This window comes from Pipra filicauda, unplaced genomic scaffold (genome assembly GCF_003945595.2).
Source record: "Pipra filicauda isolate LSUMZ 115617 unplaced genomic scaffold, ASM394559v2 scaffold307_size998922_pilon, whole genome shotgun sequence".
Classification (NCBI taxonomy): Eukaryota; Metazoa; Chordata; class Aves; order Passeriformes; family Pipridae; genus Pipra; species Pipra filicauda.
Window position 1 is genome coordinate 645,909 of NW_024104429.1, and position 13,304 is coordinate 659,212.

The window sequence follows — 13,304 nt, forward strand, 5'->3', positions numbered from 1 at the left end:
CACCTGGTGATTAAATCTCCAAAGGGATTATTCCCAACCCACAGAGGCCATGGGATAAATTCATCTTTCTGCCTTTTACCTCCAGTGTTGATCCCACTGCCCCAGAGCCTTTGTTTTCATAGAATCATGGAATGATTTGGGTTGGAAGGGACATTAAAGCTCGTCCCGTTCCACTCCCTGCCATGGGTGGGGAACCTTCCACTATCCCAGGTTGCCATGGTCTTCACGGCTTTCCCAAGGCTTTCCCACCTTCCTGAGAAGGAAAAAGTAAAAATGAGAAGATTTTTTTTTACATTTTTCTTCTTGTCCTTTTGAGCAGGGAAACTTCTTGCTGTTCCATCAGCCCAGCACGTGAAAGTGGATTGTTTTGTTCTGAACAGGAGGGTCGTGCCTGCTGGAAAAATAAACATCCTGGGGAGGGGGGAATCCTTAATGGAAAATCAGGATTACAGCAGCAAAAGGAAGGGCTTGTTCCTTCTGCACAGAGGAAGGGAAAGCAGCAGCATTTCTTCGTGCTGGGTCAGTCCTGCAGAGTAACCATGGCAGCCCAGGCAGGGGGAGGAGTGGGGATGGGTTTATCCAGAGATGCTCAGTTTACTGGGAAAAGAACAGCAAAGGTTCTTGGTTTCACTCTCTTTCTTCCAGAAAGGGGAAAAAAAAATGCCCTTGGCCCCTGTTCCATTGTTCCATGGATCCCACATCCCACCCTGAGCTCCTCCTGCCTCTCTCTGCTGCTCCCCAAATGAAACACAAATAGCGGGGGGTGTTTGCAGCTGGGCAGGGGATTAATTCCCAGTGAGATTCCCAACCCTGTGCTCCCACAGCACAGCCAGGGCTCAGGAGAAACGGGGAGGGAAGGTTAAAATCAGCTTTCTGCACTCAGATGGCTTTTATGGAACAGATATTCCTGTTTTCTCTCCGTTGATGGAGCAAGTTGTTTAATTCCAGGTTCATATCCAGACACAGTCCCTGGGATCTGTCACCCAGGGATCTGTCCCTGGGATCTGTCACCTCTGTGGGCACTTGGACATGGTGAGCAGGGGGAAGCTGGAGCAAACTGGGGGATTTGTGTCCCGTCAGCAACTCAGCTTTGGGGAGATGTGGGAACATGGGAGCAGAGGGATTTGGGTTTGGCTGCACGTCCGTGCCTGGGCAGGGTCAGGGTGGGAAAGGTGGGATCAAACAGGTCCCAGTTGCCTGTCACCTGGGAGCTGTGAACTGTCACCCATTCCTTGAGGATCCATGAACTGTGACCCCATTCCTTGAGGATCCATGAACTGTGACCCCATTCCTTGAGGATCCATGAACTGTGACCCCATCCCTTGAGGATCCATGAACTGTGACCCCATCCCTTGAGGATCCATGAACTGTGACCCCATCCCTTGAATCCCTTGAGGATCCATGAACTGTGACCCCATTCCTTGAGGATCCATGAACTGTGACCCCATCCCTTGAGGATCCATGAACTGTGACTCAAATCCCTTGAGGATCCATGAACTGTGACCCCATCCCTTGAGGATCCATGAACTGTGACTCAAATCCCTTGAGGATCCATGAACTGTGACCCCTCCCTTGAGGATCCCATTCTTTCATCTCCCCTTCCCTTCTCCTTCCCCACTTCCCCACCCATGGAAACACAGCAGCCCTTTTGCTTTCCAGCCTGGCAACGAATTCCAGATAAACTTCTTAAAACACCAGGGATAAAATCCCATTTTTCTCCCTAAAGCCCTTCCCAGCCCGAGGTGTAAATCCTGCACAGCCCAGACATGGCTCAGCACAGGCCCAGCACAGGCCCTCTGGAAAAGGGCCTGGATGTTGGGATTTCTGTGCCCCTGCAGCCCCAGTGCTCCCCCTTCCCTGCCAATCCCATTCCCAAACACTTGTACCAGGAAAGTGATGCTGCTGCTCCAGCTCGTGGGTGGAAAACACTCATCCAAATCCACCTGGGAATGACAGACCCGGTGTGGGCTTGGGGCCCACAGGAGTGTTTTCCTGCATTTCCAGCTGGGGAAAAAAAAAAACCAAACCCAGTAATTTCCCTCTTGCTGCCCATCTCAGCTGGGAAGGGACGAGCAGGTCCTTTCCTGGGCTCTGGCAGGAGCTGCTGGATTTTATGGCACTGATGGGCAGAACAGGACAATTCCAGTGAAACTGCTTTTTATCAAGGAATGTGTGATCCCAAGGGGAACATCGAGGGCACTTTGTAGTGCAGAGGAGTGGAGTGTAAAGCACTTCTCACCGCCCTCCCTCCCGGGAGCAGGGAATGAATCATTAATGGGATTGATGGCTTCCTCCTCTCCCCAGTGCCTGCTTCCTCATCCCAAGGTACAATCCCTCATCCAGGCAAAAAGGAAATGGAACAAGAGCCCCGGTGCTGTGGCTCCTCTCACCAGGCACAGCAGTTCCAAGAGATTTTTATCTGCTGCCCCAGGGCTGGAAAAGCCTCCGGATCAAATCGGCTTCAGCTGAGCCCGTGCCCAAGATGCTGTTGGGGCTCCCTGGGGAGCCAGATCCCAAACCAGCTTCCCAACCAGGCCAATTCCCTGGAACCAGTATTTCTGTGCCCTTCACTGCCAGCGACATTTCAGCTTCCCTGCAATATTCTGGGTAGAGACCTCAGGAATTTGGGAGGCAGGTCCTGGACTGAGCATCCACCTCCTGCCTTCCGGGACCAAAATAATGTGGGGGTTCCCTGAAACCTCTCCTGGAAATAAAGCCGGGCACGAACAAATCCCTACCCCAAGGAAGCAGGGAAAAGAAAGGGCACATTTCCCAGGGGAGCAGCAGCAAGGGCAGGAACAGAGGGAACAAGTGACCACGGAGGAAGAGGCTGCTTGGGAGGGAAGGCAAAGAAAAAACCAGCAGGAAGGAAAAGAGAGGGAACCCAGGCACATGCAGGAAATCCTGTGGGATTTCCAGCCCATGGCTTGTGGCCCAGCCACCTCTGTTTGTCCCCTCTGCAGATTTGAAGCTGGAAATCTGTTTACAAATCCCATGGATCTGTTTGTGTTTTCCACCTCAGCCTCTGGCACAGGAGAGGGAGCGGGAGCATCCCCCGAGCCGGCCATGCCATAGGAACGGCCCCTAAAGGATTTCTCAGGATCCCTGGGCAGGGCTGGGCAGGTTTGCAATCCCAGCCTGGAAATCTCCAGACAACTCTTCCCGAGGTGGCTCCCAACATCCCCCTGTCCCCGCAGGGCAGAGATTCCATGGCTGTATCCCGCCAGTGGAGTGGGCTCAGGGTCAGGTGCCCTTCGGTGGGTACAGTTGGTGATGCAGAAATCCAGGGGTTTCCAGCCCCCTGGGGGGTGTCCCCGATGCCACCAGGAGCCCTGTGCCACCGTGGCACTGGGATGGGATATCCCGGGAAGCTACAGAGGGGTCCAACCCCTGCGGGGGCTCCCGTGGCCCGGCCACGAGCTCCCTGAGGGACGAGAGGGGGTTTAGCACCATGAGGAGTTTCCACCATTCCGGAGCAGCCCTTTGCTCCTGCTCCCTTGGGAATTCCAAGCCTGGGAGGTGCTTATTTTTGGGATGCTCCAGGGGCCCGGAGCCGCCCCAATCCTGGTCCCTCCCCTGTCCCGACCCCAGCAAAGAGGCGCCGAGCCGCTCCCAAGTTAAACTCTCCATTTTATTGGATCCTTTTACAAAAACCTCAACATTTGTGCTCGTGTCGAAGGAGTGTTTCTCGTCCCTCCGTTTTCGTTGGATTTTTAAATCCTGGCGCTCGCGGAGCTGCAGCAACAACCGCGGCACGGGGTGGGGGGGCAGGGCCGTGGGACAGACGATCCTATTTACAGCGGGAAAGGCCTCGCTCCACGCCCGGGGGAAGCAGCAGGAAAACTCTGGGAAGGGGAAAAAGGCCTTTCCCTCGGGAAAGGGGCGGCCGCCGAGAGCCCTTCCCGTCTCCTCGGGGCCAGAGTGGCTCCGGGAGCTGGGATGGATCCTACAACCAAACCTGAGCTTTGCAGTGAGCCTGGGACCCCCTGGAAATGCCGGGAGAACGATGGGGGGTAGCAAGGGAGGATGTTTGGGATGGTGGAACCGCTCCAGGAAAGCCCCTCTGCTCCCTGGTGGTGGAGGAAAAGTCCAGGGACAGCTCAGATCCTGGGATGTCTCAGGAGCTGTGAATCCCAAGTCAGTGCTCCAGGGGGTTTGGTGGTTACTTGGGAAAGAGGGAAACAGCAGCAGGATGGGAGGGACAGCACCAGCAGATGTTCTTGCTGGCATTTCTTTTCCTCACAGAATTCCATCCCTCCCTGGGATGTCCCCCCCCGGAGCAGCCACTTCATCCCTTCACCCCCAAATCCTTCCCCTTCGGGGGGCTCAGGAAGTTGGGATCCATCCCCCGATATCCACAGTGATCCCATCCACACACATCCCAACCCTGCTCAGCCACAGTGCACAGGGAGATCCTTTTAACAAAACAACACTGGGGCAACAGGCCAAAGAGCCCGGGGGGAGGAACAGTTGGATTTGCTCCACTGATCCCTGATCTCGACTGGCTTTGAACAGAAACACTCCGAAGGAAGGCGGAATTCCCATCCTGGGGCTCTGACAGTGCCGACAGAGCTCATGGAACACCAACACTTCCCAGCCTGTCCGCCTTCCCCAGGCTCCTGCAGCACAGGAAGGACAACATTTCCCTTCAGATTTTGGGAAATCAGTTGCTGAGCAGGGTCTGTGTCTGTATAAAGTGCAATCCACGCCCAACCATTCCCATTCCGTGCTCCCGCCTGGCCGGGAGGGCTGGGAAGGCAGAGCCGACTCCAAGGCTGGGCTGGACCTGAGCTAATGAACCACCTCCTAATGAGGGCGGAATTAAAGCTCAGGCCCCTCGGGATGCTGGGGCTGGAGCAGCTCCTGACAAAGTGCCACATTCCCACTCCGAGCAGGAGCACAGAAAGTCCTTCCAGGTGTTTCAGAGCCTCGCAGGAGTCTCCCATGGAAATTTTAAGGAGACTGTGAACCTTCCCGTGCTCCCTTTGGAGCATCTGATGTTAAAGCAAAAAGGGGATGGAAAGAAAAAGAAAAACCATAGAAAGGAAAAGATTCCTTGATCTGGATTTCGCTGCGCTCGACGGTGCTGGTGAAGGCACGAGCTGTGGGCTCTGCTGGGAACAGGCTGCTCCTTCCCTCCCCTTCCCAGGGAGGAATATTGGTGACCCCCATCCACAGGGCTGACAGGAAAAACTGGTTGGGAGGTGTCTGGAGAGAGCACAGAATCCCCACCACGTGGTGCAGGAGGAGCATGGACAGGGCTCACCTTCGGAGCGACGGACCATCCCTGCTCCCGTTCCGGGACACACCAGGGACACAGCCAGGGGGTGATGTCCTGCTGGGTGCTGGGATCCCGAGCTGCAACCTGAGCCAGGAAAAGCAGGGACATGGAGGTGAATCACACAAGTGTCACCTTCCCCCCTACCCAGAAAAACCTTCTCCAGGCTGCTCGTAGCCCTCTGGGATGCGCCGAGGGAGAACATCACACGAGGGGAATGCTGCGTCCTTCCCTCCTGCCGGCTGGGATGGGTGCAGGATGGAGTAGGGAGCTGAGCTCGGAGGTCGGGTGGTCACAGGTGTCACAGCATTTTGCTCTGGGGGGGCAGGAAACCAGCTCCAAAACCACTCCATGAACGCGATCCCAGCGGCGCCTCCTGGTTCACAGGACGGGAAGCTCCTGCTGGGATTAACCCTGGGATGCAGCCCAAAGCCAGGGGGTGAGGATGGGATGGGGTTAAGGCAGTTATGCTGAGGCCCACGGCCAACCCAGCATGGGCAGGGTTCGCTCTGGGACAGGGAATGAGGGACGAGGCAGAGCGGGAATTGTGGCCACGGTGCAGCCGCGGCTCCGGCACATCCCGGCTGGGCTGAGCACGGATCAGGATCAGGGCTCCACCAGCCTAGGGCACTGCCAGCCCAGCCTGTGCTGCAGGGGGATCTTCCCCAAGCCCCAAACACGCTCCCTGTCTTTAGAGGATTAGCAGGACGGGGTGGAAAAGGACATGGAGAACAAGAGCACAGCAACTGAACATCCCAGGGCTGTGGCATGGGAATGGCAGGTCCTGGAGCTGGGAAGGGTCACCCAGGCCAACCTCAGCCCTCCCAAGGGCTCAGGGTGCTGAGCAGAGCAGAGCCCAGGGCTCACCACCAGCCAACACCTGGGAGTCCTCAGGAGCAGCCACAGGGAAAGAGGAGCCGGGATGTGGTGAGTGGGAAGGGCTGGAAAGGGATGAAGGGATGGGGACAACAGTGGTGACCTCGCTGCTGCACTCAAACACCTCCAACCTGGCCTTGCTACGACCCCCTCGAGTGGGACGAGGGGTCCTGAGGGGAAAAGGGGATGAGGGGGGGAAGAAAAGAAAACAAAAAAAGCGCCTCACGAGGCAAATCTAAAACACTTTCATTTTAAATAACAATAATTATAATTAAAAAGAACGGCCGCCCTCGGCCAGGGAAGGGGCAGAGCCGGCGGCCAACGGGCCATTCCTCAGTGTACAATCCCAGGGAGTGTCCTCACAGGAGCCGAGGGATCCCATTCCCCATCGAGGGATCCCGTTCCCCGTCACTCGGTCGAGTCGTTGCGGGGAGAGCGGGAAAGGAGGGGCGGGACGTGCCCGTCCCAATCCAGGCCGTCCCACATTCCCGGCGGGAAGCGGGGCCGGAATCCGCAGCGAAGGGCGTTTTGCGCTCCCAGCCCCAGCCACCAGCCCCTCTCCGCCCTTCCCGCCGGAGGTGGGAGCCGGAGAACCTCCGGCTGCTCCCCTTTAGATGAACTTGAAGCACTTGGTCTTGTCGTGGGGCAGGCGGGTCTTGAAGAGCACGGAGTCGACGCGGAACTGGGTGTAGAGCAGGGGCATGTACCCGTACACCCGCACGAAGAAGTTGATGCACTTGTGCCGCTCGTGGAAGTGGGAATCGTCGTGGGAAAGGGCCTGGGGGCACCCGGGGCAGCGGAACGTCCAGCGGGAGGTCACCTGCAGGGAGGGACAGAGGTGGGCAGTGTCGCGCTGCCCAGAATGCCCCGACCGTGCCCGAGGTATTGGAGGGGGCGCTTGGATATGGGGGAATCATGGAATGGTTTGGGTGGGAAGGGACCTTAAAGATTATCCAGTTCCAACCCCGACATCTTCCACTATCCCAGGTTGCTCCAAGCCCCGTCTAACCTGGCCTTGGACACTTCCAGGGATCCAGGGGCAGCCACGGCTTCTCTGGGAATTCCAGTCCAGACCCTCCCCACCCTCACAGCAAAGAATTCCTTCCCAATCTCCCCTCTATCCCTGCCCTCTGCCAGTGGGAAGCCATTCCCTGTGTCCTGTCCCTCCAGCCCTTGTCCCAAGTCCCTCTCCAGCTCTCCTGGAGCCCCTTTAGGCTCTGGAAGGGGCTCCAAGGTCTCCCTGGATCCTTCTCTTCTCCAGGTGAACCCCCCCAGCTCTCCCAGCCTGGCTCCAGAGCAGAGGGGCTCCAGCCCTTGGAGCATCTCCATGGCCTCCTCTGGACTCGCTCCAGCAGCTCCACGTCCTTGTGCTGTTGTTCCCCAGGGCTGGAGGCAGCTCTGCAGGGGGGTCTCACCTGAGGGGGCAGAGGGGTAGAATCCCCCTCACTGTTGCCCAAAGTTGCCACAGAAGAATCAGCAATTTGGGGCACCCCTTGTTTTAGGCACCCAGAGTAAGATCTCTGGAAAGGGCTCCAGTTTCCAGGAGGTGCTGAGGGGTCACTCACTGACTAAAGGGTCTCTTTGTCTGTCCTGAACCAAACAGGTTCAGGATTCTCCTCTCAGCTGCACCAAACCCCACAGCCTCCACTTCCCAGCAGCTCCAGCTGGGAACGCCACGCAGGAAAACACAGCCACACCCAGCCCAAGGCAGTGACACTGGCAGGGCTGGGGGAGCCCTTTGCCAGCAGGGATGAAGAGCAGGATGATCTGCATCCCAAATCCATGCTCAGAACTGTGACACTCATTTGCTATCCCAGGGCAGGGGAATTCCAGCTCGGCTGCAGCATTTGGGCCAAACACAGATGAGCCTGAATGCCTCTGGAAAGCCTCACAAAATCAGCAAGGAATCAGCGGGACTTGTGCTGGAAAGAAGGAAATCTGTGGGTTTGGGATCAGCTGCTCTTTGCTGAGCCAGGAAAACTCCAGGCTGAGCTGCAGCACAAGTCAGAGAATCAGGGAATGGTTTGGGTCGGAGGGAAACATCAAAGATCATCTTGTTCCAACCCCTTGCCATAAATCCAAGGCAGGGAACCTTCCACTAGACCAGGAACTTGGTCTGGTTTGGTCTGGTAACATCAAACCTCAATCCCCCCGCTCACCATGGCGGGATTTGGCCAATTCCATGGGCTGAGCTTCCACGCCTGGAGCTGGATTTCCCCTTTCCCACCACAGCTCCTCCGGCAACGCCGAGCCCAGGACAGACCCTTCCCAGTGCTTTTACCTTGATGGGAGGTTTCCTGGTGAGGTGGGAGACCAGGAAGTTCATGGCGATGTCCTCGCAGTTGATGTACTCGTCCACCATGTCCCGGATGGCCTGGGGCATCACGTAGGAATACAGGTAGGCATAGTACTATGGAAAACAGGGAAACAGGGAAAGGCACAGCCTCGGTCAGGGTGGTCCCAGCGGGAAGTGCCCAACCCCTGCTGGTGCCACCTCATGGCTCCATAATTATCAAGTTATGGGACATGTTGGGACGTGTTTGACTCAAAACTGAAGGAAACCAGTGGGGAGATTCCCAGTAATGGAGTTAATCCTGCAGCAGCAAATTGACCCCCCAGCCACCACCCTCTCTGAATCCTGGAACCTCAGAAACCGAGGAATGGGGGTTTTGTCCCCCCCCCAGACCTTGCTGTCTCTGTTGCTGGGGAGTCAGCACTGGGATGGCTCAGGACCAGTTTGAAGGAAGTGAGGGAAGATGAGCAGAGAGCTCCAAAATTCATCCTTAAAAGAACTCCACCCCTCCCAAGAAGCTCCTGTGAGGAGGAAGAGGTGGTTGCAGCCGGGGGGGTCTCACCTTGTGGAAGAAGGCAGCACCAGTGAGCACCATGGAGAGCTCGCAGGAATAGTTGGAGTTGTAGAGCCAGGACTGGTGGGGGATGTCCCACGCGTGGTAGCGCCCCGGGAAGCCCACGATCCGATCCCGGGCCTCCCTCCAGACCCTGCAAACACAAGAGTTGGGGGTGAGGCACCGCCCTGGGAAGCCCATCCAGGGCTGGGCACGACTTGGGACTCTGCCCTTGAGGCCAGCAGAGGTTCCTGAGGGAAGCAAGAGGTGGAGGAGCTGATGCATCAAAACGTTGGGCAGCTGCTCATCCACTGGATGTCCAGAAGGGATAAACGTTGTTAAAATGGGCTTTGAGTTGTTTGTGCACAGGGAAAGAGTTCCCAATCCATAAATCAGGGGTTTTCTGTCTCACGAGGGCTGTTGTGGAGGTTTAAAGGAAAACTTAAGTAGGGAGCAGCCAAGGTAGAAGCCCAGTGTCTCCTGGCCTCCTCCCCAAATCCCTGCAGCTTTCCATCTCCCACAGCTCAGGTTCCTGCTCTGTGGGGCCGAGATAACGTCAATCCATCTCCCTTGAGCAAAAATTCCATGTTTAGGAAACCAATTTTTAGGAAATCAGTTTTTAGGAGAAATCACCTTCCCTTTAGGAAAGCTCCAAGGCCAGGTTGGACAGGGCTTGGAGGAACCTGGGATAATGGAAGGTGTCCCTGCCCATGGCAGGGGATGGACTGAGATGAGCTTTAAGGTCCCTTCCCACCCAAACCATTCCAGGGCTCTGTGATTCCATGATTCTGTGAAAGCTGTTGAGATGCTGGGCCTGGTTTCTCCAGCTGGAACTGCTCCCCATCCCAGACCAGCCCCTGGCAGCTCCCCAGTTTTGGCCATACAGGAAAATCCTCTGGGGCCACAAGCACGTCCCTCACTCCGACACACACTCACGGTGGAGCCACAGGGAATTAAATCCCGAGGACTGAGAGTGGGAGTGTGGGATTGCTTAACATTCTGCTCTCATCTGAAGCTCCTCGAGAGAAATCCCACAGGAGCTGCAACTCTGGCAGGAATAAATAAGGAAAAAGTCAGTGCCTAAGGCCTGATCTGGGAAATAAATCCAGCTTCCAAGGCAGGGGTGAGGGCTGCCTTTGGATCATCCCATCCCATCTCCCTCCAAACCCAGTGACTCCAGATTGCAAGAGCAAACTCCCTGTGGGACACAGAAGGGTTTCTTCCCTTTCCCTAGGCACAGAACAGGGCAGAAAGTGGCCTTTTGGGGGTTTTTTCCCTTGTGTTGATGTGAATTCCTCCCACAACCCAGGTTCCTGGAGAGCCATGGGAGAGCTGCTGAGGAGACCAAGATTCCCTGAGTTTTCCTTCATTGTTCAGTCCTCTGCCCCAATTAATGAAACTCCAAAATAACCTGGAAATGAATCCTGAGTAATTAACATCACCAGCAGCTTCCCCAGCTCCATCCTCCCCCCCCAGCCCTTGTTTGCTGCTGTTCCTGTCAATCCAGTGGGATTGTTTTGAAAAGCTGGAAGTCGAAACCGCTTATTCCCTTTCACTCCTCCCACGTCTCGCTCTCCTTCCAACGTGACACGTTTTCTTTCCCGGCTCAGCCACAAAAATCAGGATTTCTCCGGAGAATGGTTCTGGGTGTGCTCAGGGTTCCTGCCTCCAGCTCCTTCCCGAGCCTCAAACCGGGAAAAACGAGGCTTTTGGCCCCAAAAACCAGAGCCTGAAGGAAAGCTTTGACAAAACACACTTGTTGTGGGGTCACTCCGGCCAAGACTCCGGCTCCTCCTTGGCTGAGGGTGGGAACAGGGAGGCTTTGTGGGAACAAGGTGTCTGTAAGCAGGGGTATGAGTGGGAATAACACACAGCACTTACAATCTTCATTTGATGCTCTCCAGGCAAAGGAAAACAGATTCCAAAGGGGGGATTGGGGGGGGAACCAGCCCAGTTGAGACAAAGAGCCTGGAATGGGGCAGGGAAGGGAAGCCAGGAGTCCTGACGCCTCCTCCAGTGCTTTCATCCCTCTGACACCTCGTTCCTCATCCCTTTGAGGGAGCTTGGTGGGTTTCCAGGTGCTTTGTGCCCTTTAATCCTCCTCCCAGACACGAGCCAGTGTGTTTTGGTGAGAGCTGGTCCCTGTTTCCCACCCCCGGGCAGCTGTCGGGTGTTCCCGGATTCGGGATCGCGGCCGCTGCTCCTCGTGCCGTCCTCGCTCCTCGTGCCATCCTTGCTCCCATCATTTTTGGCAGGGAGGTTTGGCTGTGGGAGCTGCAGGAGCAGCTGCCACAAACCTCCCACAGCAGGAACCCATGGAACTCATTTCTCCCTCAGCCCCCCCGCTCAGGAAAAGCCTTTTGCCAGGGAAAAGTCAAGGGGAAAACGGAGAGGCTGGAGCAGAAGGGGAGTGGGAATGAGAGCAACCAGCACCAGCCTTCGCTGGGGAACATCTCCTTTTTCCATGTTCTGCAGAATGAAAGGCCCAAATAGCCCAAATCCCAGCCCAGGGTCCCATGGAGCAGGGGATGGCAGCACAGGAGCAGCACGTCCTGGAGTGGCCGGGAATGCCCTGGCCTTGCCTACGGCCCGTGAAGGACGGAGTGCAACACAACAGCCTCTGGGATTTGTTTTCTGGTTCCCGTCCACCCTAGGGAGGCACAGACCCCGAAATCCGCTCAGGGCCCATTCTCAGCACAGCCAAAGCCAAGGAGTTGAGGTTAAATGGGAGAACTGGAGTTCCCTGGACAACCTGCACTGGTTAAACCGCCCCAGAAGGCGAGTTCCTCCACAGCAATGGAGCTGGAGAGCCATGGGAAGGGATGTGCTGGTCCTGACTCTGGCCCTGCCTTTGGCAATGTGGAAAGCCCTCCCCGGGATGTGGAGAGCCCCAGTTTGGGTGCCAGGGCTGTGTGTGCCAGGGTGTCTCACCGGAAGCCGAACATGATCTCGTCGTGGCGCAGGTGGGCGTCGTCGTCGATGGACAGGATGGCCTCGGTCTCGATCTCGTCCCAGGGCAGGAACCGGTTGTTCAGGCTGTTCTTCTCCGTACGGACAACCTGGCAGGGGGAACGTGGAGTTATGGTGGGTGTCCGTGCCCAGGGGTGGGATCTGGGGGCTGGGGTTGTGCATTCCGAGTGTGGCGGTGCCGCATTCCGGCGCCGCTTCAAAGCCCCCATGGTGGGGAATTCTTTCCAACCAAAAGGCACCAGCTCACTCTGCCATCAGCTCCAGGAATTCCCCTTATCCCGCTGTCAAATCCTACTGGATTTCTCCCTCCTCTTAGAATCACAGAATAGAATTAGAATGCAGAACTGGGAGGGACCCCCAGGGATCATCCAGTCCAACCCCTGGCCCTGCACAGACACCCCAACAGTCCCACCCTGTCCCTGAGAGTGTTGTCCAAACATTCCTTGAGCTCTGGCAGCCTTGGGAAGTGACCATTCCATGGGGAGCCTGTTCAGGGTCCGACCACCCTCGGGGGGAAGAACTTTTTCCTGATATCCATCCCAAACCTCCCCTGGCACAGCTTCACACCCTTCCTCTCCCTCTTACAGGGATTACAGGCCGGGTTCTGATCCCGACACCACACCCAGGGCTCTGGAAATGAGGGTATCATGTTCCAGAAAACAGAACTCTTGAGGAAGATAAAAGTGAATTTTTGGGAAACTTTTACGCTTTAATACAAGCAACTAACCTTGGAAAAACAGGTTAGGGGCAATGGGAAGAGAATTCAATTCAGGGGCTTGAAACGTTTCTCCCTCTCCAAAAAGTTTTTACATTTCAATGAGCCTCTCAAAAGCACCGGATTTCTCGGGCATGAAATGGGCACAAACACAACTCAGGAGCTGATTAGGCCGGGTGAGAAATGACCTTCCGTCCCTGGAAGTGTCCAAGGCCGGGTTGGACGGGGCTCGGAGCAACCTGGGATAGTGGGAAGTGTCCCTGCCCACGGCAGGGAGTGGAAGAGGATGAGCTTTAGGGTCCCTTCCAACCCAAACCATCCTGGGATTCCATAAGTCACCTACACAAACCTGCTGTGTGCTCCAGGTCACAGGGAGCTGAGCTGTCACTGGGGGAGGCCAGGAAGGGATCCTGTCTCCCCTTGAAGACACTGAGAGTGGGAGAATCCACCTTTCCTCTGGGATGTTCCCTCTCAAACGTTAATGCTGCTCCTCATGACTCATCCCCTTCAGCTCCCAACACTCTCTGAGGTCTCAATCCCTCACCCAGGGCTGTTTCTCCCACTTTTCCATCATTTTAAGGATGGGTTTTGCCACAGTCTTGTTTCTGAACAATCCCAA

The 13,304-nt window shown here is 56.1% G+C and overlaps 1 protein-coding gene across 5 annotated transcripts in view; it reads right to left on the reverse strand.

Moving 5' to 3' along the window:
* Positions 1-3,612: 3,612 nt before the first annotated feature.
* Positions 3,613-13,304, reverse strand: part of EXTL3 (exostosin like glycosyltransferase 3) — a 134,165-nt gene continuing 124,473 nt past the window's right edge. For all 5 annotated transcript variants that reach the window (XM_027733464.2, XM_027733465.2, XM_039383369.1 and 2 more), the window contains 4 exons: positions 11,932-12,059; positions 9,010-9,154; positions 8,436-8,564; positions 3,613-6,974 (listed from right to left, as the gene is read on the reverse strand). In XM_027733464.2, the coding sequence (XP_027589265.1) occupies positions 6,765-6,974; positions 8,436-8,564; positions 9,010-9,154; positions 11,932-12,059 (612 nt within the window). In that variant the 3' untranslated portion in view covers positions 3,613-6,764. The remainder of the gene's footprint in view (positions 6,975-8,435; positions 8,565-9,009; positions 9,155-11,931; positions 12,060-13,304) is intronic.